Source organism: Lonchura striata, chromosome 1, assembly GCF_046129695.1.
Source record: "Lonchura striata isolate bLonStr1 chromosome 1, bLonStr1.mat, whole genome shotgun sequence".
Taxonomy (NCBI): Eukaryota; Metazoa; Chordata; class Aves; order Passeriformes; family Estrildidae; genus Lonchura; species Lonchura striata.
In genome coordinates this window covers 81,463,826-81,488,131 of record NC_134603.1, presented here as the reverse complement: position 1 = coordinate 81,488,131, position 24,306 = coordinate 81,463,826, and the positions used below count along the sequence as shown (strand labels likewise).

The window sequence follows — 24,306 nt, the reverse complement described above, 5'->3', positions numbered from 1 at the left end:
TCTTCATTCACAGAGCTGCGTGTTTTCATTACATGGAATAGATTATTCTGGATTTCTCCTAGCAACTGCAGTCTTTTTAGAAGCTTATTTGTCACAGTATGTCTTGGACGTATGTCACATATTCCTTTACTATTTTTACATTTTTTTAATGTAATAAATCCAATTTTAATCCATCATCATTATAAGTACAGAAACTTTTATGATTGCAGAAGTTCAGTCAAATTTATATTTACTAATTTTGATCTGGATATTCTTTTTGATGACAACATCTCTTTCATAAAACTAAACTAAGAAATTTTTAAGAGGTATGTTTGCCTTCCTCTTCTTCTTTCCCAAAAACTCCAATGGCTGTTGCACTTTCTAAATGTATTTGAATTATAAGTGGTATTACTTCTTATTTGAAAATATGACAATCAAAAAACTTCAAAATTCAAACCCTTCAAACTTTTGCTTGCCTCGAAAGTGTGAATACAGAAACCTTAGGTCAATTTAGGAAAAAAAACCAACAAATATTCTTCTTTGATGCAGGAGATTCCTTTGGCTGAAACAAGACTTGTACTTCTAAATGTCTCTTCTTTTTATGTCTCAGTGTAAAACAGGGGTTATGATTTGAATTAAGATTTTAATCAGTGATGAGTTTATGTTCCATGACACTTTGCCTTTAGAGACAATAACTAAAAGTTCTTGAAAACTTTATGACCTCAGAATACTGAACTTTCAATCTTGCAGAACAAAAGTGTTCTGTCTTCTTGTAAAAATTGTGATGTTTATGCTGCTCATAGCTAAAATCAGTAACATAAAGAAAACTGAGTTTCTCCTGGATGTTCAGATTTACTACTTGCCTGTAGGTATTGAATCCCCACATACATAGTTTCTGTGCAAATGACATGGGAAAAGAAACATATGCACTCCATAAGAATCACTAATGAGGAGCTTAATTGTTAGTTGTGATCTGTAGCAGTCTCCAGAGGCTCTGTTCAGCATATTTTATGCCATTTAAAGGGGTACCATGGCTGCATTAGGCAGCTTGGGTAAAGCAAAGAGCAATACTAATACCTGTGAAAGAGTTCAACCCCATTTGGACTGTGTTTATTTTGATGTTTTTATGCTTGCTTTTCCCTGGCACTAGTACAGCTAGGATTTAGGAATTTAAACACTGGGGTTTAATTTCACAAAGGACATGAAAATTAAGGTTTGCCACAGAGCACTCCTCCAAATGGAGGAGTGCTCCCAGTTCTCTACTCTGAGAGAAAAACAAACAACATTCCCTCATTCCCAAAACCATTACAGACTTATTCAGAAACCCATAGAAAAACAAACAAACAAACAAACTAACTAACTAACTAACTAACTAACTAACAAACTAACAAAAACCTTCACTTTTTTTTCTGTCTAGAATGTTTTGAAATTATTATGGTATGTATGATATATGTAATTTATAATGGATCTGGTACACAGAACTCCTTATGGATAATACTCAATAAAATGAAATAACACTCCACGGTACTGTTATGAGTAAAGCTGATGTACCTAGGTGGTGCTAAAACTCAGTTAAGTAGACCACATATTTATTACAAGTATGTAACCTGACTTAGATATAAATATATTTTTTCCCCATCAAACTTCCTGTAATATTTTAAATCCATAAACAATTCTGTCACCAACTTTTATTGTCATGAATTTTCATTAAAGGAGAGTTTTACAATAAGCTATTCAATACTCTTGAAAAGTATTATATTTATATAATGCTGCAATTAAATTTTACTGTAAAAACTGATTCTGGAAATCATACGTATTCTGCTCAGGAAACAGAACATCATGAGATTTCCTACATGATCAAATGCCATTGAATAATTCATGTCAGATTTCAGTGATATATGAAATAATTTGGTAGATTTAATTTCAAATATTGTACAAATATCAGAGCATACCATTCTTCTCACTAAATAAAAAAAAAGGAAGAAGACAATTAAACAAATCACTTTAGATAACATTTTCCAGTCTATGGAAGCATACACTCAAAGACATACATATTTTTATTTCATATGTCTTAAGTCCCTTTTGAACTTAATGAACACATCTCAACTAATGTGTTTCTCATACGTCCAAGGCATCCCACAGATGAATGATTGATTCTAGCGCATCACGGATACAGTATGTCTTTTACAAAGAGAGACATTCTGAAAAATCACTCAGCAAGGCTTGTCTCTTTTACCACTCCCTAAAATAGCTTGTTGTCCTTGTGCAGCAGCCTTGCTAAGCGGGTGATTCTAAATATTCCTAGAAAATCAAGCCCCAACACACTTTTCTGCTTAAAATTAACATCTTCACCAGGTAATATAGGCACACAATAGCAGCTTTCCCCTGTTACCTTTGCTCCTGGCTGTCACAGTCAGGAGGAAGTTTCTGAAAACTGACAGAAATAGAAACCTGATATCTGCCCCTCATTCTGTTTCTGATGTAACACTTCAGCCATTAAAAAAGAAAAAAGTCAGGGGCCTTGTGATAATTCTCTGTAGTCTGAAAATCAGTATACTGAACACCAGCTGTACTTACAAAGGAAGTGTCACTCACTAGGCATCCATTTTGAAACCTGAGCACTGACTTTGAAACCTCAATCAATTCAACATATATCTACCTTTAAGAATGTGTGAGAAGAAAAAGTTTTCAGTACCACAATTATGTTGTGCAACTATTACATCAAAATGTGATAGTTGATGAGAAATGATGAGCATGAAATAAGACATTAGTCTAATTAAAATGAAAAAAAAACTTAGTAAATAAGCAACCTTTAAAAGTAGAATAATTTCTGGACTGAAATTATTATTATCTGACTGCTTCCTAATACTCACTGGCTACTGGATCACTGCTGGACTCATCCATATGTAGAATCATAGACTCATAGAATGGCTTAAGTTAGAATGCAGCTTAAAGACAATCTGATTTTAACTCCTCTACAATGGACAGGGACACCTTTCACTACACCGGGGTGCTCAGAGCCCCATCTAACTTGGTCTTGAACACTTCCAGGTATAAGACATTCAAAGCTTCTCTGGGTAGCCTGTTCTGATACCTAGTCTACACTTACTCTCTTTCCCTTTAAAAAATGTCCTTTCTGATATCATTACCTGCCTATGTAAAAAGATGTTCTCCATCTTTTTTATAGGTCCTTTCTAGATACTGAAAGTCTGCAATGAAGTCTCTCTAGAGCCTTCCCTTTTCCAGGTTAACAACCTGAAATCTTTCAGGTTGTCTTCATCAGTAAGGTGTTCCAGATTTCTCTTCGCCTTCATGGCCCTCCTCTGGACCCACTCTAGCAGGTCCACACCCTTCTTGTACGCTATCAAATTATGAAATAAATTTAAATTAGGCCCTCAGTCATCAACCACATGGATCCATCAGTGGTAAAACCAGCAAGTACTGAGAGATGCAAAAATCTTCCCATGCCAAACATTGTCTGTCAGCTTACATTGAACAGATTGTTCATTTATTACTTGTCACTCAAAAGAAAGGAAATATTTACAACCTTTATTTCTAAGTTTTAATTAGGGATTTAAACTGTTTCTTTAAGGGGAAAAATCCTGCATATCTCACTGCATTTTCAATGTCTAATGAACACTGATCTACTAAAGTCAGAATGGTACATCTTTTAAATATATACAAAAAAGTATTTTTATAAATAAAACAAAAATAACAGCATCAATCAGATGTACTTTCCAGCATGTTCTCAAGTACTCATACAGTTAGAATCAGATTCAAAACTCACAAGTATGGTAACAGAGAAAAGGAAACTAACCAAAATAAAGTCTGTGGTTTAGCTGAGGCTTAGCCTGTCCCAAGGATTATACACTCAATATAGGCAGTTTTGGTTAGCACTTCCCTTGAATTTAATTCTGAATGTGACAAGCCTCAGTAAATCTCATTTAGCATTCTGTCTAATATGGAAATTGAAGAGAAATTTAACTGAAAATCATGGTACACAAAGGAAACAGGAAAAATAAAAAAAGAAGTTATTCTTTTAGGGTAAGATTCGTGTATATAGTTCATGATGGTAAAATGGCCTTTTTTAAATCAACTGCATTTTCACTCTTTATTATTAACATGTAGCTACTGCTCATTTGCAAGGGGTGTTCTTGAAAAGGAGTAAAGAAATAATGTCACTGTGTATAGGAATCTTCTGTAAGGAAAAAAAGAAAATGTTTGCATTCTACAAGACTTGTTCTAGAAATAATATTTTATGTTAAAAAGAATAAAAATTAAAATACAATTTTATTCTGCCTAATAAGTTTTCATTAAATGTGAAATGTTTTGTCATTTCCAATGATATTAGAATCACTTAAAATGTATAAATTATAATATGAACATTTTCTATTTCTTTGGTTTCTGCAAAAATATTAATACAGACAAATACATATGCCAATGCACATTTCTGCCTGCCAATCAGTTTACCATCTAAACACTTCCATTCAAAATAAAAGAGGCCAGTTCTTGAAACCTGATGGGTAGGGATCCATTCCTGCATCCATTGAGTCTGCAGGAAACTGAGGACATGCTTACTTTTTAATTTAGTTATTGTTCAAAGATAAGCCTTATCTTTTGTCTTTCCAATAGTTAGGAAGCACTAAATAGAATGATGGATGCAATGCAGAATTTGTGGAACATAAAACAAAAAATGTTTTACTTAAGCGTATGTTTCAAAAGCTTTATGTTTTCAGGCCTTTGTGAGGCACAGCGAAGATGCTCATTTCTATAACACTCTTAATAAGCCTACTTACTGTTTGGCCAGATTTTATACAATGTGTACTGCCAGAGAGCTTTGTTTTTCCTTGGAGCCTTGTGATCTCTACTATTGTTTATAAATGTTTTAATTCAAACAACCTAAGGCATTTCCTGATGGATGTACCTATAGCTACCAGCCCATTATGTTCTACAACAGCTCACGCAATATCTGAGACCAGATTACAACATTTTTGTTGGCCTTGGGCCAATATGCAGAGGAAACATATTTATGTTTCAGAAGATTTTTAAATAGTCGACTGAATTCAGAATTCCTACAAGATCCCAGCTACTGTGTCAGATCAATGTTTACCCAATGAGATGGGTAGAAATTAACTTTCTATTAGTGGTCACATTAAGATATTCTATTCTGGTATTTACTCTTTGTATATTCATGTGATAATATTATTTGAAATTAACATCAGCAATTCATTTAACTATGATAAAGTCAGGCTCCACCATTGCTCAACAATAGTGAAAAACATCTTAGATTTTAATTGTCTGAAATGCAGTAATTGATCTTAAAAATTTATTTTGGTATAGAGAAAGCAAAAGAAAAAAATTTGATAGACACATATGGAAGCAGCCAAAGGCATGTTGGGTTAAATATTTTAAGGAATTGCCTTTTCCTGTTATCTACCATAGGAACATCATAATTCCCTCCTGAGATCAAAATCACACAGTTATTGCAATATGCATTTCACAAGGGCTGGAGAATAACCCACATATGAGAACAGTATACCTTTGTAACCCATCTCAATATTATTCAGTGGTTAGACTGAAAGAAATCTTTACTAGTTTCAGTATTTTAGCTATGCCATCTCTGTGCTTTATCTGGAAATACCTAAAAATTAAAAAATATTGGTGAATTCAAATGTTTTCCAAACAGCCTTTTCCCCCATGAATTTGACTACTAACTGGATTTTGCTAATAGCTTCTTACTTCACTGATTTTCAAGCCAGTTATATTTTGAAATTGTACATACTCTGAGGAAACCTGGGTGGATTATCGTTGACATCTGTGAGTGTGATATTTACAGTTGTTGACCCTGACAGCCCTCCGACCTGCCCAGCCATATCTTTGGCTTGAATGACAACGGAATAATGCTCTCTGGCTTCCCTGTCCATATTGTGCAAGGCAGTCCTGATGACTCCTGTGAGGGAAAGAAAACAAACAAACAAACAAAAGATCAGGATTAGCTTGTTCAAGCAAGATCAAAGGCTGGGCATAACCTTTCATTAAAGGAAAGCTGAAGCTAAGTGGTTTTAAGTTGTTTGTGTCATATATATGTATATATGTATATATGTATATATGTATATATGTATATATGTATATATGTATATATATGTGTATATGTGTATATGTGTATGTATATATATATGTATATAGAATATATAAAACAGAATTCCAGATGCCTCCATACAATAAACCTGCTTCATAATATGATAAAATTGAAACAATATTTACTGAATCAATTATTATATTATTAAATAATAATTATAACTTATAACTTTCCTGACCTCAAGTTACGTTGCGAAAATAACAGTGTTTTCTCATATAATGCTTTAAATAGCTACTTAATATAAAAATGAATTAATTGGATCTCTTACCACAAGGAATAAGACACAAGGTGTTTTCTAACAAAAGGTAATTACCTAATTAATATATAATATATCTCTTAAAACTACCAAAAACCTAGACTTTCCTATTTGGCAAATCTCAAAAAAAAGTATTTTTGTTTTTGATACATGTCAGTAATATAGATTTTGGTTTATGTTTGACTTAATTAATAATTATAAAGTAATAGATAAGATTTTTATTGTTATTTCTGTGCTAGAAAGAGAAAACCAAAACTGAATGATCCTAAAATTGTATTTTTTTTATCCATCATCATCATAATCTTTTTTTGCATTTAGTTGCCTATACATGTAGAAGTAAAGATTAAAATAAAAGTAGGGAGAGACATCTCTATGGGCACAGCTTCAATTAGGAGACATTTTCCCCCTGTGATGATACCCGTAAATTAAATCCTGATAATTTCTTTGATCACGGACTGACAGAAAAATCATGGAATTCAGTAAAGAGAAATGTGAAGTGCAGTGATAGAGAACCAGTATGTGCTGTGGACCAGCTAGCTGGGAAGGAGCTTTTCAGAAAATAATCTGGTGTGGTCCTCAAGTTGAGCATGAGCCAGCGATGTGTCCTTGCAGCAAACAAGGTCAGGATCTTCCCAGGCTGCATCATGAAATGCATTGCCAGCCAGTTGATAGATGGGATCCTTCCCCTCTGCTCATGAAATCTGGAGTGAGTTTCATAAAAATAAATAAATAAATAAATATGTAACATGCCCAATTTATTAACGTTACATTTTTAAACAGCTAAAATTTTAGCATAACTTCTATTGGACTCTGAAAGTGAGCTCTTGCTACAAACAAGTAAATAGTGTGACACCATCAGATGTTGCTTCTGGGTAAATTTTAATCATATAATAATTAGTAATGCAAAGAGTCTTAAGAAGAAGAGCCATAATTTCAGGAGAACTTTATGTACATCACAATTCTCAAGCTTTTTTCTGACTCCCACAGTTTCAGATCATGTAGAAAATATTTTCCAGAGCATTATCTTTCTTGTATTTTAAAATTAATTTCTTTGCATTTCTTCAATAAAACCATTTAACCATTGCTAGATAAAAGATGGAAAATTACATGTAGCTTATACCATTGTTTCCATTCTGTTCTGAAAGCAAATCACACAAAACCAAGGAGATCTATGCAGAAAGAATATTTTTAAGCATCCACAAAGTTTTAGAATTATTTCAACACAGTTTTGAGCTGTAAATTACGTTCCATCAGAAGTGTAGATTGGGACAAACTGGCTAAAAATAGGATGCCAGTCTGTTTTAGTTCATCAAGGGTTTTTTTCCTCAAAATGATACCATTTGAAACAGATATGTTTTTCAGAAATTGCAACATGATATATTGAAAATAACAACAACTTATACACACTATAAATTTAGAAAAGGAAATTTACAGAGTCATTTAGATAAAAGAAACTGCTATAATTTAAATGAGCATTTTCATAAAAATAAATACAGTTCACAAAATCTGGTACTACTGTTCTGAAAATATATTTTACTGATAAATAGGAATATGGGAATGTCGTAGAACTGAGAATGTCCTGCTTTGACTTTGCAAATTAATTGTTTTAGTTCTTTTGAAACCAAAGGTATCATGCTTATGCATATCCATGTAAGAAATATGGCATTTTTTAAAAGAACATTCCATTTCCGCTTGTAACAGTTCAAATGTAACATGCCTTCTACACTAACCTCCCCAGTATTAGCCACTTACATTTTAAAATTAATCTAAACAAAAAGAAATTCCCCTGATTTATGGTTACTTTTCTCTGTTTGCTTCAAGGGGTATGACACTTAATTAAGGCTTGTAGGTAGTTAATAAGGATTTGTGGATGACTAATCATGACTAATCATTTAATCTCTCTCACTTGCATCAGATTCCTCTTTTCTGAAAACTGAGACAATGGAATTGGGCAGGCTCTTAATTTCAAAACCTTGTAGTTTAAAATAAGAAAACTAATGTTAAAGTTTTGATGGGCTGAAGGCAGGGAGTGAGAGAAGATTTACTTCTCCCTTTTTCCTGTGTTTCATATCCATTTATACATCCTGAAATCATATCATCAGTATGAGGTATGTCACTACTGTGAGGACTCTAATGCTCTGTCCTTGTCACTAGCAGGTCCAGCAGCTCTTGGCAGTGCAGCACTAAAATCATTCATAATCTCAAATTTCACTATTGATCCCAAAATGTGTAAGGAGAACTTAGTTGCCTTATTACTAAGATAAAATTAAATGATCCAGCAGTTTCTTTTAAAGCAGGAATTGCTCCTGAGTATCTACTGTATCCTTGGCAGGGGTTGGTATACATCCCACAAGAAGACGGGAAGTTAATCTTAGGAAATATATTTCCCTAACACATTTTCCAAAAAAAAAAAACTGAAAAAGAAAGCTGTCACAGATATTGTAAATTGAAACACAGCCCTAATTTTGCCTCATATTTTTTAGGCAGTACTGTGACCCTGTTAACCAAGTACTTCTCATCTATGCCTTCAATACTTATGCATCTTTGGTAGGAAAAGCAAACAAGAAAATAAAAAAAAAAAGTATGTAGACATCATTACAGCTACACCCCATATTATTTCTGGTATTAAGTAAAGAATTTCTACGGAAGTTTGACTTCTATGTCAAAAATCAAATACAACACATGGAAGGGTAAATCTACTGGAATGAAGCTGAGAAGAACACACAGGTCACAAATACTCATACATATTTCCATCTTAAAATTAAGAGAGATGGTTTTTTTTCCTACGTAGAAGGCTCTCCCAAAAATCACATTGTCTTCTAACTTCCTGTATAAGTTTATTCACCTGTAAAGAACACCAGTTTTGCTAGGATTTTTAAATATTAATTTATTTTTTTTTAGCGTTACGATTTCAATAGTTTTGGAAAGCACATTTTCCAATTTGAATTTATCTTTCTTGACCATGTATGATGAGAAACCCACTTACTTTCCAATTAAGATTTTACCACCTTTTTTAATTGCAACAGTTTTTTTATAATGATGAATGATCTTTAACTGACTAATAAACCCATGGTATTTTTCCCCAATGACATTTCCAAATTAATGAGGCCAGAATACTGTAAAACCATAGAACCTGTTAATGTGAATAGGACCAATAAGGATCAAGTCCTACCCCCTATTACTCAAAGGAATAACTACAACTAAACAATAGGTCTTATAAGTACTTTTATTACCGAATCCTATTAAACTCGATTATGCTTTTCTTGCTCTTGCCCATAACCTAATACCCATAGCATTCTCTGTACTGACAGTTCTTCACAACCTTTTGCAATTAAGAAATTTCTTCATGATGGTCCTGTATTTATCCTAAAATTATCAGATAAAACTGAGAAAAAAGAACTCTGAGATTAAATATTGATATATCTACTATTGTGGATAGCTCCTTTTCTTTCCTTTTCCCCAACACCTCTGGATTTGAGAAAGACCTGAAAATAACTTCATTTTTGGCAAATTTTACTTCACTCTCAGGCTCTCTGAATTAATTCTTGTTACTGAATTGCAGTCAGTAACCTTTTCTTTTATACTGTCATGGTTTGACACTGGCACAATGCCAGTGCCCCCGTGAAAATGTGATCCCTACCTTGAATGCTGTGAAGTGGAATCTAGAATAGAGCAAAGCAGGCCCAAGCTTAATAACAGGAAAAAAACTTTATTAAACTACTACTACAAAAGAAAAGAGAAAACTAAAGAAGGGGAAAAAAAAACCACACAAAGATCCAAATGAAAACCTTGCAAAACATTCCTCCCCCCACCACCCAACTCCAACAAACCACAGTGAGACACAATCTGGACCCCAATCAGGTTTCCACCCTCCAAACAACCGATACTCAGTCCATCGAGGGAACAGAGTCTCTCCTGTGCCACAGACCCCCCAAGAAACACAGCTCCACATCCTGTGTTTCCATGTCACACATGGCACCGCCCAGAGAAAAAGTTTGCCATAGTGACCCTTCTCCTTTCCATGCACAGTGCTCTCACCACAATGCATGGATGGTCAGACTGCCTTTAGGATTTTTCCTTTCAAGGACGCCCTGCCAAGAGGGGAGAAAACAACAGTTCAGTTTTTCATTGTTTGGGACCACAGTCCCCCCCATTTTCCCCTGGGGCCAAGGGCTCAAGAACAGAGATCTTCTTCTCTTCTCTTTCCTTTCCAGGGCAAGGAGGCGCCACCACAAAGCCCCTAACCTTTTCTCTGTTCACTTTTGTCTTTTTCCCAGCTGAAGCAGGTCTCTTGACTCACTGGCATCCTCCCAAAACACAGTCCCTCTTGAAGGAGAAGATTGGTTCAGGTTGTGGCTAACACAGAAAAGTCCAGCCAAAAGCCACTCCTTGTCCCCCTCCCATCCAGAATTCCTCCTTCCAACATCCCATCCCAGGGTCCAAGGTGTCCCTCTTCCTCTCTTTCAAACCGAGGAGGGGAAAGGAAAATTCACAAAGCTTTCATTTCTCGAGGGAAGGGTTAAAAGTCCGAACTCCCAGGATGGCTCGATGCCCGGACATCCAGCAACTCCCACACAACTGGGCACCTTGGAGCTCCCCCCGCTCCTCCTTCCTCGCGGTGGAATTGCTGACAGGACAGGATTGCCGCCGCCTCTTTCTCTCTCCCCCTCGGGAGAGAAACCGGGACGGGGGGGGGGGAAAATAGAGACATCCCAGATTTCTTCCACCCTTCCATCTGCAGGGGCCAGCCCGGTTCCAGTCCTTCCACCACCCTTGGGGCCTACCTTTCAGGCCATGGGGGCTTCCCCTCCCCCACCCAGCTTGTGGCTGGGCAGTTGAGGTTTGCACTGCACGCTGACTGGAACCAAAAAGAGCGAGTTCCCCTGGGAATTCTGCTTTCAACCCCTCTGTGTTCTCAGAGGCGTGTCTACTTTCAATTGGTCAATATCTAAATTGACCTCTTCCTTCCGGAAAAAAATTCTCTTTCCGTGTCAAACCATGACATATACCAAATTTTCTTAAAGATACTTATATGCTCTGCAGAATCTGATAATGTGTTATGTTGTCTTTTTTAGCATCCTGTGTAGAACCATTTAACTTACATCAAAGAAAAGCTATAACAGAAGTATCCACTGTAACTGAGACTGCAAAAAGCAAGACCTTTTTAATTTGAGTGCAGACAAATTCTAAGAAAATATCTGCCACAGCCAGATGCATAACTATGCATTTACTGAAGCATTTTACTATGTACTTAACTATTAGTCTGGTACACTTGAAAGAATTTACCTTATTACTTACACAAAATAAGAACTCATTTACATTCAGTAACCACCTCAAAATTTTAGTCATCTTTATTTTACAGCCTACTTCTGCATGATGTCTGAATTGCCCCATATAAAACATGGTCTATTTTAATGTTTTGAACTCAGAGGTTTTCTATCTAGTGGGGAAAACAAAAAGAAAACAATCACACAACTCCACTTTAATGGTAAATTATTTTGTCATGGAGAAGTAAGTATTTTTTTGATTGGAAAATTTTCATTCTGTTGTTGAAACAAGAGCGTGGTTATTAGATATTTGATGAAGACAATTATGATTCAAATGTAATTCTAAACATCTATTTAATAGCTAACTAAATGTGGGAGTTTAAAATTTACAGAGGGATTTGAAGTATTGCAGATGGTAATTTCATTAATATTATTCTTTCTTTTGGAATAAATGCACTATTTTTATAATTGCTTTTTCTAGGGTATGACTTTAGCCTATTTTATTGTAACTTAATATTCTGAACATATTGTATGTATTAAAACACATTTCAAATTCTAATATTATTCTACCTTGAAAGAGAAGCAATTTTTTTCCATTTTAAGACAGATACTGAAAAAGTAAGAAAATACTTTTTTTCCTTAAAATTTCAAAATAAAATTAAAATTTAGAATTCTCAATAGACATTGACTTGAATTTGTGATTTAGTTCAAAATATAACCCTAAACAGAAATGTGCAATATAAGGGTGATGGTCCTACTCCACATTCTGAATTCTTCTCTAACAAAGATGTTTTTTAATCTAGCCCTTTGACTCAGATAAGCTTTATATAAATAAAACTTTGTTTCTCTACAGAGACATACCTACATACTTCATGGATGAAAGCCACAACACTATAGAAATGGCAACTAGTGGTCAATTTTCTTCTCTGGTCATGACTATAGTACTGAAAGATAGTATATCCTTACTTAGAGAAAATTAGCATTGAAATGAAACACATGAATCCAACATTTAAGGATAACTGGTAAAAATAAAGTGCTGAAGAATAAGAATATTTTAAAAGGAAAATAGCAAACATTTTAAAGAAATCGGTTATAATAGCATTAATATGGTATTAAATGAAAAGCTGGATTGACCAGACTAATTGTACTACAATGAATACCCCCAGAAGAAAAAAAAATCTTTAAAAATAACTGTTAGTAAAAATAACCTTCTCTAAAATATTTATGTGTAACAGACAGAAATTAAATATTGAAAAAAAGTATTTTGCTCATACTCCTAAATTAAGGAATATGAAGAATTTTCACCGAGTGAAAAATACATCCATTTATGTGGCAATGGCATGGATACCAAATGTCATCATAACACCGCTCAGTTTTTATAATAGGACAATCAAGTAAATTAAATTTAAAATTTGCTGCAATGACACCTCCAGAAAGATGACAATAAACTCTAATGTGCAATATGCAAATGCTGTAATCAAAGGGATATCTATTATAGAAATCGTCATCCAAAAATTTGGCCAGTGGTTGTCTTTTGTTTACTTTTAATCCACACAGAAAGAAGTTGAATAGAATTGCTCTTACACTGATCCCTGTAGAGCCCTAGAGGAATCTCTTCCTTTCATTCTGTCTTGATGATAACTTTTTTCCTACCTCCCAGGTAGCCAGTTCAGAGCCATTTAATATGTGCCTTGTCGCTACTAATTGTGATCTGTTTAACTAGAGTTGTATGTGGCATGGCAATTATCTTTTTTGCTATAACCTGGCATTTCACAAAACAAATAAATAAGATTTTTTAATATGGCCTATTTTCCAGAAAAACACATGGAAATACATTATTACTATTTAAATCTTTTAAGTTGGCTAAATTCCTTCTAGCTTCTCTGTTTTTCTTTTTTCACTCTTTGCCTAAATTTACCAACCTCATATTGCAAATTTGTTTTGCTTGGCCTTTCAGGAAACTGAAACACATTTAAATTCTGCAAACTTGTTTATCTTTTACTCTAGGACAATCTACTACCCTTCCTAGATATCCTTCCCCCATTAATCTAGTTCTGTTCCTAAAAGATTCAACAATTCAGGGTAAAGATAAGTGGAATTCTGCTTTTTTTTTTTTTTTTTCATGTGGAGATTCTGAAAAGACTTCAAAGAAGGTTTAATTCCTCAAAAACTATTTATCAATATGCTAAGTTCTGAAAATGTGCAAGTAATTTCTTATGGAATACAAATTGCGCATAAATTCCTATGATTTTTCAGACATAAAAATAGAGTTAATCATTCTTTCAAGCAAATCTCCTACCTGAGTGGTTTTGATCTCTTATAAAATTGTTTTTCCATTTTTGAACACACATTTTTTCCACACAAAATTGTTGGAGATGTGGTATGGATAAGCAGAAGAAAGTCTTAGAGACAGAATAAAATAATTCCTGTGCCTTGGCAACCTACCACTATACATTAATTCTCTGCATAATTGTGCATAATTAAATAATTCAATTTTCATAGAAGGACATATTGGTGCTTTTGCACAGACTCAGGAGTTCTTTGGAATTGGAATCCAAATTATGGGTATTTCTATAGTTCTGATAAAACATGTAGCTAGAAGCCAAAGGGATAAATGGTTTGATCCTCCATCTTGACCAATATGATGCTCAAACTCTGATATGTTCCTGTTAATGTAGTAGGCATGTGTCTAAGACAAAACCTGCATAAGTATGATGTTACTGCTCTGTTGAAAATGCTTTTTTCAATAATTCAATTTAAAATGTATTTAATAAGCAAAGAAGAACCTGAACCCCAAGGGAAGGGGAACAGAATAATTGCTCAAAGATGGTAAGAAGTGATGGCTGATTGTATAACAGAATGAAATGTTAGGCCAAGATAGCTGTGGAACCCACCTAGATACAGATATACATGACTTACAATTCTTTCAATGCCATTTAGATATTGAGGCATTCTGCACCACAGTTTACTTGTCAGATACGCAAGCAGAGGAACCAAGCAAATGATATCACTGTGGAGGCAAGGGCAAAGAATGTTGGAAGAGATTAAATTACTTATTAAGTGCAATTTCTTCAGATATAAACTTCGTATAGGTGTATTTAATCCTTTGTGAGGAGGAACAACATAATGACGTGACAAAAAAAGCAATGAAGTAAAAAGAGGATATATTCAGTAACCTCTGAATCTCTGATAGCAGATCGGAATTAAGTACATAAATCTTCTCAAAGGACATCACATTTGACAAGAAAGAGCTGAAAACAATCTGAAATCTAACTACTTATATTCACAAACTTGGTAATCCTACTCTCTTAAAATAAAATAGACTGCTAGTATTGAACATTTCTTCTTGTAATATCACATGTCTTCTGGCCGACACAAACTTATATATTTAATGTATAGCTTGAATGAAAATGACAAAGGAAGATGCAGATGAAGATTAAAGCTGCTAATATTCCAGTAATAATCCAAACCTCATTATTACTTCCTTCATAATGAAAAAAAGAAAGATGGAGCCACAGACTTTACATTATATTTCCCATATAGTATTAGTAAATTAATTTGCTTTTATGCAAATTAACCTTTTTGTCTTTAATAAATACATAATAATATATCAAAATAATTTGAGATGACTAACATAGTTGCCCATTATTTTGAATTATATTTTCGCTTCTTTTCAAGGTAGATCACCTTAATAAGAGGTCAAGAAGAGAGACAATGACTGTAGGCATAAATGCCCCCTTTCTAATAGATCCAAAATGGTGTCCAGCTAATAAAAAAACCTGAATTCAACTTACAGTCTTGAAAAGATTCCATCTCTGGACAAAAATTCATCTGTTGAATAATTGAATTACAACTGACTGACAAGGTCAAGACATATAATTCAGATTATCTGTTAATAAAAAAACCTGCTTGGCCAACACACCAAACATTTACACAAAGGTTGTATTCCTTTCTCCCTGTGATGCTCACTCCTTACACACCCATGGAACATTCTACTGAGCTGCAATGCTTCACTGACTTTTGCATAATGTTTTGGACAGCAGTACGACAGTATGGCATAACATATACTTTTATGTGTCACTTAGGGTGTAACCTTTCTAAGCACTTTAGCATGCATATCTGCAAAGTGTGAATGAAATACATTAAGACTTGTGTCAATACATGAATGTGAATAATTTTTCCATCTACCCCAGGTACCTGGATTACAAGGAAAACCGTTCTGTTAATGTCCTATGACAATGGTCATGCAAGCGAATACATTTTTAAAGAGAAACAAATAAATTCAATAACCAGTAGAATTCCATTAATGAAAAAACAGTTCTTAATTGTGGGAAGTGCTTTAGTGCTAGATTTAGTGCAACAAACTCTAAATATGTATATATTTATACATGATACAACAGCTGCCTTAAAATATAAGTATTTGGCTTCCTTAGAGGTCCTTGAAAGAAAAATTCCAGAAAAAAATATTATCATAATATTCTATTGAAAAGCAAAATTAATGACCAAAAAAATTATAAATTCTTTGAGGTTTCCATACTTGTATAAAAAGCCTAATATATTTGCACAATAAAAAAATATCAAACTCTGCATAAGAGAAAAAATATCTAAGAACTGTATTCTGGATAAACAGAAGGCTGACCAAGGAACCATGGCAGACAACACACACATATTTTTGAATGCTGAAAATGTGTCTGTGGTAGCCTTAAGTTAACCACAGTTTTCAGAATTTTCTTATGGACACAAAAATAATTGTGATATATAAAGAAAACTTAAAGGAATCTTATAATAAAGAATGTGACACATGTTCACAAATGTTATTTTCTTCCATAGACCTGACATCCACAAAATCTTTGTGCATTAGATGACATAATAAGTAGCTATTGACTTCTGTAGAGATTCAATCAGGAATTATTGACCTGAAGTTATATCGATATAGTCAGAGGAAAGATAAATCTCTACCTGGAAGTGCAATAAATCTTACAGTTGGCTGAAAACAGCAGTCTTTGTTGTTCATTTGTTACAGTATACTTCTATCAAGAAAATGATTACTGGATTACTGAATTACTGGTGTAACTTGTTGAAAAGAGGCATTCTCACACTACAATAAATTAAAAAGCTTCAAAATAAGGTCACACAGAACATAAAATATGTACAAATCAATTTTATGCAGCTGTTTCTCTTTCTAATTTGAGTCAATTCATTATTCAACAAAGTGCTCAACTTCTGCTGTACGAATTTGTGTTGAACACCTCTTGACTTGAAAGAAGCATTGTCTGCATTTGAAATTATTCTGAATTTAGAAAAAAAATCACAAATTTGAAAATACTAGCTCTGACTTTGAAAAACTTACTGGAGAATACTTATTTAGGAATAACTCTGCATACATTTTGTTATTTGTCCTGGAAAACTCATGACTTTGTCACCCAGTGTGAGAAGTTATATAATTTCATTAATCCAATCACAAACACCATGTTTTCAAGCACCATATATTACAAACTTCCATGCTGGGTTCTGTAAAAAAAAAGGAAAGGAAAAAAAGAAATATTCTATCCTTTTCTTCTTCCTACTTACCATCCTCATTTAAAATTACTCAAAAATGCAACAGGCTTTGTTTTGTACCTTCAGGTTTAATTTTCACTATGAGAAAAGAACAAAATCTAACAACTTAAGACTTAACTTACTTGCTCAATAAAATTAATAAACAAAATGCAAGAAAACAGATCAATAGCAGTGTTAGAGAGGTTTTTTCCTCCACTGGGGTTCTATCTTGTGAATTTTTTTGCCTTCTGAGGACCTGGAAGGATTTTAAAAAGTGGACCTCAATAGCCTCAGTTTTTTCTTTCCAAAGCAAATAAAATTTTCTATAATAATTTTGAATTACTCTGTTTCATATAAAAAATTCACAGAAGGACAATACAGATAGGGGCCTACCTTGAGTTTGGTACAAAAGGTCAGTAATTCCTCTAAGTGCATATTCTAAATAATGATCTGAAGATTCATTGAAACTTATTCAAATGTGCTTGTAATCCAACCATTAGGAAATAAACTTTCAATTACAAAAAGCAAAGCCATCTTCCTTAACATGGCTGACCGCAAATTAATCTGCTACTGCAATTCTTAAACATAAATGAAAAAAAAAAAAAAAACTTATTTCCCACTCTACTAACATTTAGGAGGAGTAAGATTATTTCTTAAAGTTTGTGAAGAAGAAGGCTAAATTATTATTCCTGGCCTACTTGTTCTTGAACACCAATCCACAGGCTATATAAAAATACCCTGCTTCTAATTCTAATGACAAAATGAAACAGCAATAGGGCAGTATGCAAGTTTTCATTCTGAATTCTTTCCAGCATTCTTCCTTATTGAATGAATCACAGAAACATTTTTACCCATTATTTTCTTTATATATGTCTGTATTAAGTCTATCCTCTAAATTGAATCTACTATAACAAGCATTTCTCTGATATGTAATTTTAAAAAATTATCTCACGTACTAGGAAAAAACGTAAAACTCCATGGTACCAGGATGAACGGGGAGTTCCAAACAGTGTGGACAGTAGGTTTTAAAGTGCAGATATTGAACCTATTATCACCTGACATGTTTGGAACTGTCAAATACTTTTCTTGTCCATCCTCCTTAAGACCTTCTTAAAGAACATACCCAATCAGGGTGAGCAGGACCTCATATTGTCAGTCTGGATAAGTCCAGAAACTTCATATCAAGGTAATGAAGTTATGCTGATTGACACCAGTAAAGAATCTTACCTGTTATTTTTAGGCAAAAAGCTTCTTAGTACGATTAGGACTAAGTTGTCAATCCAGTAATCTGGTTGAAGAGTTTTTGCTCTACGGTGTTACTGGTGATGGAAGCTCATATCAAGAAAGAGTGTCTTATATGAGCAATGTTGCTATTACAGCTCCTGAGAATCTGGATATAAAATCTCATGTTTTGTTTTTACCATAATGTTAATAAAATCACAGGCAAAGAACAGAATATATTTGAATCAATGTTTTGAGGTCAAGAACAGGCTGCACAGACAGCATACCTATTTGGGCCGTTTACTTCCTTTTAGGAACAGGCAATTAAATTAAAATCTCTCTACCTTTACTTTCCATCTTACATTTTAGACTCTCCAGAGTCTTTTACCAACTTGTCTTACTGGAGAAAGTTCAGCACGCAAGTGAAGCACATTATCTGGTACAGGGTCACAGTGATGCTCCAATATACAGCATGCAATAACTACAGGAAGGAGCTTTGTCAGTTGTATGCTTCTACCAATTAAACTCTGATGGAGAAATTTAGAACTGCATCTTTTGAGAAAAGACTTAACTAAAGAAACAGAGTGATTGTGAAATAAAATTCTGACTTCCTAAAACTCAGTTATTGTAGATTCAATCAAAAATTGAAAATTAAATAAATCTAAGTCAAGACACAACTACAAAGAACCATGTATTTCCTGGATCCAGAATAGTTATTTGCAAAAAATTAGTTGTGGCAACTCTCAGGAAACTGAAAATTAAAATGGAACATATTTTAAGGAATTTCATATTTGCATAAATGCTAAGGATATTTTTCTACTGTATTTAAGTAGCTCTGCTGTTTCTGTGAGAAAACTTCTAATATATAATAGTCCATGAAGTGAAAATGGTGCACAGTATTTGCTTTAGCATGAGTAGATATTGCCCATTTGTGGCAACAATAGTTTCTTAATTTTTATTAGAAACTCTTACACTTGTAAAATGTTTTTTTAGTGACATTCTCCTGTGTATGGAAAAATCTACTGCTTGACCTCAGAGGATATACTGAGCTAATAAATTCTTTTAAATACTTTGAAAGATATAACAAAAATTTGCATTCTGATTGTCAGGAGAAAAAAAAAAAACATAAACCTTAAAATTAAATTTTGACATGCACAAAATTTGCACATGGTGACACATAACAGTAATACAATATCACATAGGGTTTATCGTGAAAAGTGTTACAGAAGTAATTTACAGAAAGATTGAAGAACAGACTTTTAGTACCCATTTTTAATGATTTCATTTGCCAAAGGAAAATGACACACAAATCCTCAGGATCTTAAGATAATTTAATGCCATATATATGCATAGCTTGGAAAAGAAATTACTATATTGTGGGAACTCAAAATGTCTCTCAGACATTTTTAGAGGTTCCAGGCCTTGGTCAGAAGCATTCTAGACCCTGGCAGACAGCTGAAAAACAACTGTGATTTTGAGTTTGAGCCATGGAATGAATTACCAACTTTGGAGGTGGAACAAGCAATCACAAAAGGTTAGATAGTATAGTATAAGTAGTTACAAAGTAGAGGGGAAATTTTTTTAGTACTGTACAGGGGGGTTTTAACACATGTCCAGGGGGGTTTTCACTTTGTACATGGGGGTCAGAAGTTCTAAGATGGAGGAAAGTGGGCTGATCCTGTTCTTCCTCCTTCCTTTTCCTTACCTCCATGTTCTTGGTGATGTTGGCACTCACAGATTGGTTTAGAGTAGAAAAACACTTGGCAACATAGGTAGTAGGTATTGGGGAATAATTGTAAACATGTAATACGTAATATATCTTATAAAAGATAGCAGCAGCCCTGGGCGGAGAGGGAGAGACGAAGAAGACAGCAGATAGAGAGGATGTCAGTGTGTGTGTGTGCCTCTACCCAGGCCGCTGATCAAATAGCCGCAGTCCAAGAACATAATCTGTTAGATAACTAGCAATAAACTGCCTTGAGACCGAACAGCTAAGCCTGCGGAGTTTTTCTTTGGAAGCACGGGTTGGAGGAGGAATTTCACCACCATATGAGGCTCCAAAGCAAGGCCAGGGTTCTCACACTATATTGCTCTGTTTGTAATAAATTCTCTTTTTTCCCAACAAGATATTTGAGGTTACTAAAAGTTTTCTCAGAACCTTACATCTACTATTTTTGTTCTAATTCTGAAAAATATAAAGACTTAGCAAGATAATTTTCTTTACACAATAGCAAGATAATATAGATAAAAGATGCAATTTTCAATTGTAAATGCCTTAAAATGGTCATTTGAAAACATGGCCTGAAATTAAGTGTACCCACTTGTCTCTGAAAAATCAGCCCTAACCCCAGACAATGAAATTTCAAATAATTTTCTTCATCCTTGGTTTATTGTATCTATAAAACTGATTGCAGAATAAAAAGTATTCAGCCTTTCTGTGTAAAGCAGAGGACAGTGCTAAGATTAGAGAGAAAGAAGGGTTTGACCATTTTTTATTTCCTGGCTAATACCACTGCTAATTAATTACTGAAAATCTGTGCCTGCCTAAGTGACAATGACCAAAGGGCAGAACATTTAGGAGCAAAGTTCCAACAGTCTAATGTTGGTCTATTATTTGTCAGTCAGCTCATCTTCCCTATCAGTGACAGGTGGGAATCAAGACCAGGAGCTCCCATGTCCAGGGAAATGAATGCATGTCCATGACAAGCCCAGTGCTTCACATACCACTAAATGAACTGACTACTTAGGCAGACACTTCTGACCCAGAGCTCCTTCCAATTTTTATGTGCACTTCATATCATGATGCATAGCAAATATTTAGGGATGATTAGAAAGCAGTCCAGGCCAGCTGGCTCCAGAGCAATGCCTTTGACCTATAGCCATAGTGCCTTCATATTTTCAAGTTTTAAAAAGGTGCTGCTCAGACTATGACTGTTGCATAATGTAGGTATATAATTCAGGCACAGATTACCATTCCATTTTGATTTCAGGAAAAATGTACTTTAGTATCCAGAGACACAAAATATCTTCCCTTGCACTCTCTATGGTTGCAGCTCTGTGCATTTTACAAGTTCTCACTATTTATCTGAGCTTTACAAATCCAGCATATAGGAAACATTTTTTGAAGTCATTTCAATTCCACAAAAGTTTTTTTTAGATACATTTTTTAAAGCAATTTCTACCAAAGGACTGAAGATATGTCTGTGTATGACAGTTCTGCATAAACACCATAAATTCTCATAAATGTGTCAAAATGGAGTTTTTTATTTTCTTTTATAGGATTATTGTTATTACACAGCATATAAAAAGACTGACTCGTCACACCAGGGATTTATGAATTAAATTCACACTTGGTAATGGCACAAAGGACATCTTGATAATTATATATCTGTTTACTGAATTTAGTGAACACTATATTCAACAGGACATATTGAGCAAACAGTGAAAAAATATATGAAGAACTTAACCTTTTCTCATACTTCAAAATGTGTTTAATTTTTTTTAATACTACCAGCCTTGCAATTATGAAGTCTGAAAGCTACACAATGCTTTTTTGCATTTTGCCTCATTATTAAGGCTACATTTTCTGTGGAGAAAATATTGTCTCTTTTTAGTGGTGCAAAATGGAAAACAAACAAATATACTAATATACTCTAAAGATATTTTAATGAGTAATACAACCCAAATGATGATGCCTGATGTTCTAAAAATGCTTATGAAAATGCCTATAAATTTTCAACCAAATTTCAGTGTCCTTCAGCTTTACACTGAAGAATACTTGAGCATCCCTTAAAATGAGCTTGTTCAGGAACACATTTCAAGAAATCCTCTGAAATACCCCAAATATTTTAGTACAGATTTTTTTCACATAAGAACTCTTATTAAGGTTATTTAAGCACTGCACTTCACTATCAACTGTGAGTATTTCTGTATGGTTAAAAGGACTGCTTTTTCTTCTTGTTTGTTTATTCTGTGATTACCTATCTTAGTTTGCAGTGTGATGATGTTCTCACTTCTCTGTTTATGGACAATAAAATGAGTTTAATATAATAATCTTTTACAATCAAAGAGAATATTGCTATAGCATAAAAGTGCAAGAGTTGTCAATAACTTATCCAACAAGGACTCAAATAAAAGAGGGAAAGAAAATAAAAGAAAGCTATTTCATGCTCCTTTCATGTTGTATATGCCTGTGTGTGTACCTGCATAATGTTCAATTCTTTCCTCCCTCCTTTTGAACTGGGGAAACAAAGGTTATGAAAAGGATTCCTTTATCATGTGACAATCTCTAATGTTCAAATTTACATTAATTAGAATCTTACACTGTAAACAATGGTGTAAAACTACACTAAAGATTAGACAAAAAAAAGAGCCAATTTCTAACCAGTGTTTCTTTGCATACCGATTTTTTTTTCCAAGGTACTTCTGTATAACCTGTCCAAAACTATCTTGGCAAGCTTTAAGGATTCTGTGCATTTTTCCCATGCACAGAAAATCTTACCAGCTGATGCTCCCAGTGAAATATATTCCAGTTTTAGATTTAATGTTGAGGTACTAAACAGATGATAAGTACCTACACAGCCAGTGTCATGCATCCAGGGAGTAAAGAGATCTTCCTGTAAATTCTTTTGTAAAGAGATCTTACTGTAAATTGAGTCTTTAGATGCTCCATGGTTTGGTGCATCCTGAAAGTGAAGAATTCACTGACTATGCACAGACAAATTGCAATTTGTACATGTAGGAGTCTAATACAGATGAACATATACTTCTGAAAGTACCAGATAGAACCAGGAGACTCCTTCCTCCACTGAATGAGATCTGTGTTTACTACCTCCTAGCATATTGGCATTTTGTTCTTTAACTGCTTTTCCCAGAAATCCATTCAGCCCATTTATTAATGATAGCTCAGGAGCAAGTATCTTCTTTCCAGGCTAGTCTATTTCTTGCATCTTGAGAGAATATTCATTAGACTCCTCAATAGCTCTTGGCTGATTTTTTTCTGATATATTATAGACTTAAAAAATAGAATAGTTTGAATTTCACACTTTTAATGAAACAGTTGCATTTTCCCAAGAAACCCCAAACAAAATAAGTTTTATTTTTCTTCTGAGATGCAAAATAGTGATTTCACTGTGAAAATCACTCTGGAAGCAATGAAATTCTTAGTCTCTAACCTCCCCTCTCCAATATATATACCTGAATTAATCTTTAATTTCTACATGAATACACTCTACAAGGATAGCAGTTTAAAGCATTAAGTGTTACTTCTGTAAATTTATCTGCCCAAGTATAAAGATTCACAGAGAAACAGGATTTCCTCTCCTAAGGAGGGATCAACTGTGTTTGAACCATTATTAACACAAGTTGATCTAACAGGTTTTAAAGACATCTTTTAAGAAAATTGTCATTTCTTAACAGGTTATGCATTACAGTGCTTTAAAAATCCCATTATAATTTTTCCTAATGACTAGCCCTAACCTGTCTAGTTACAGTGCAAGGTCATTGTCTCTTGTTCAATTTTCCTTGAAAATGAAATTCAGTGAGATACAGATGGGTTAAAATAGACATCTTTGACTATAAATAGATTTTGTGGGGTTGTTGTTTATTTATTTTCAATTTTATTCAAAAAGAGATTCAGAAAGATAATTATAAACCATGCTCAACTTTAAGATAAATACCTTGCTAAAAAATATATATATAAGCATACTCTCATTAGATAGAATTATCCTCTTTTTTAAAATTATTTAATGAGAAGAAAAGCTACTTTTATGTGTTTTTTTACAATGCACTATCTATAACTATATTTCACTCCATTCATGGTTGTGTTAACTGCCAAGAATTTATTGCACCATACATTACAGTATCACATACAGCTTTTGAGCAACACTGAAATAATTTTCCAGACC

General features: G+C 33.9%; 1 protein-coding gene across 9 annotated transcripts in view; it reads right to left on the bottom strand.

The window, feature by feature from the left end:
* The window catches only part of CDH18 (cadherin 18), a 526,665-nt gene that overhangs the window by 57,784 nt on the left and 444,575 nt on the right, over positions 1 to 24,306 (bottom strand). For 8 of the 9 annotated variants that reach the window (XM_021526413.3, XM_031503961.2, XM_021526412.3 and 5 more), the window contains one exon: positions 5,762 to 5,929. In XM_021526413.3, the coding sequence (XP_021382088.2) occupies positions 5,762 to 5,929 (168 nt within the window). Of the gene's footprint in view, positions 1 to 5,761; positions 5,930 to 6,887; positions 8,917 to 24,306 lie in introns of those variants that run through there. The other variant, XM_021526418.3, reaches the window with a different exon arrangement.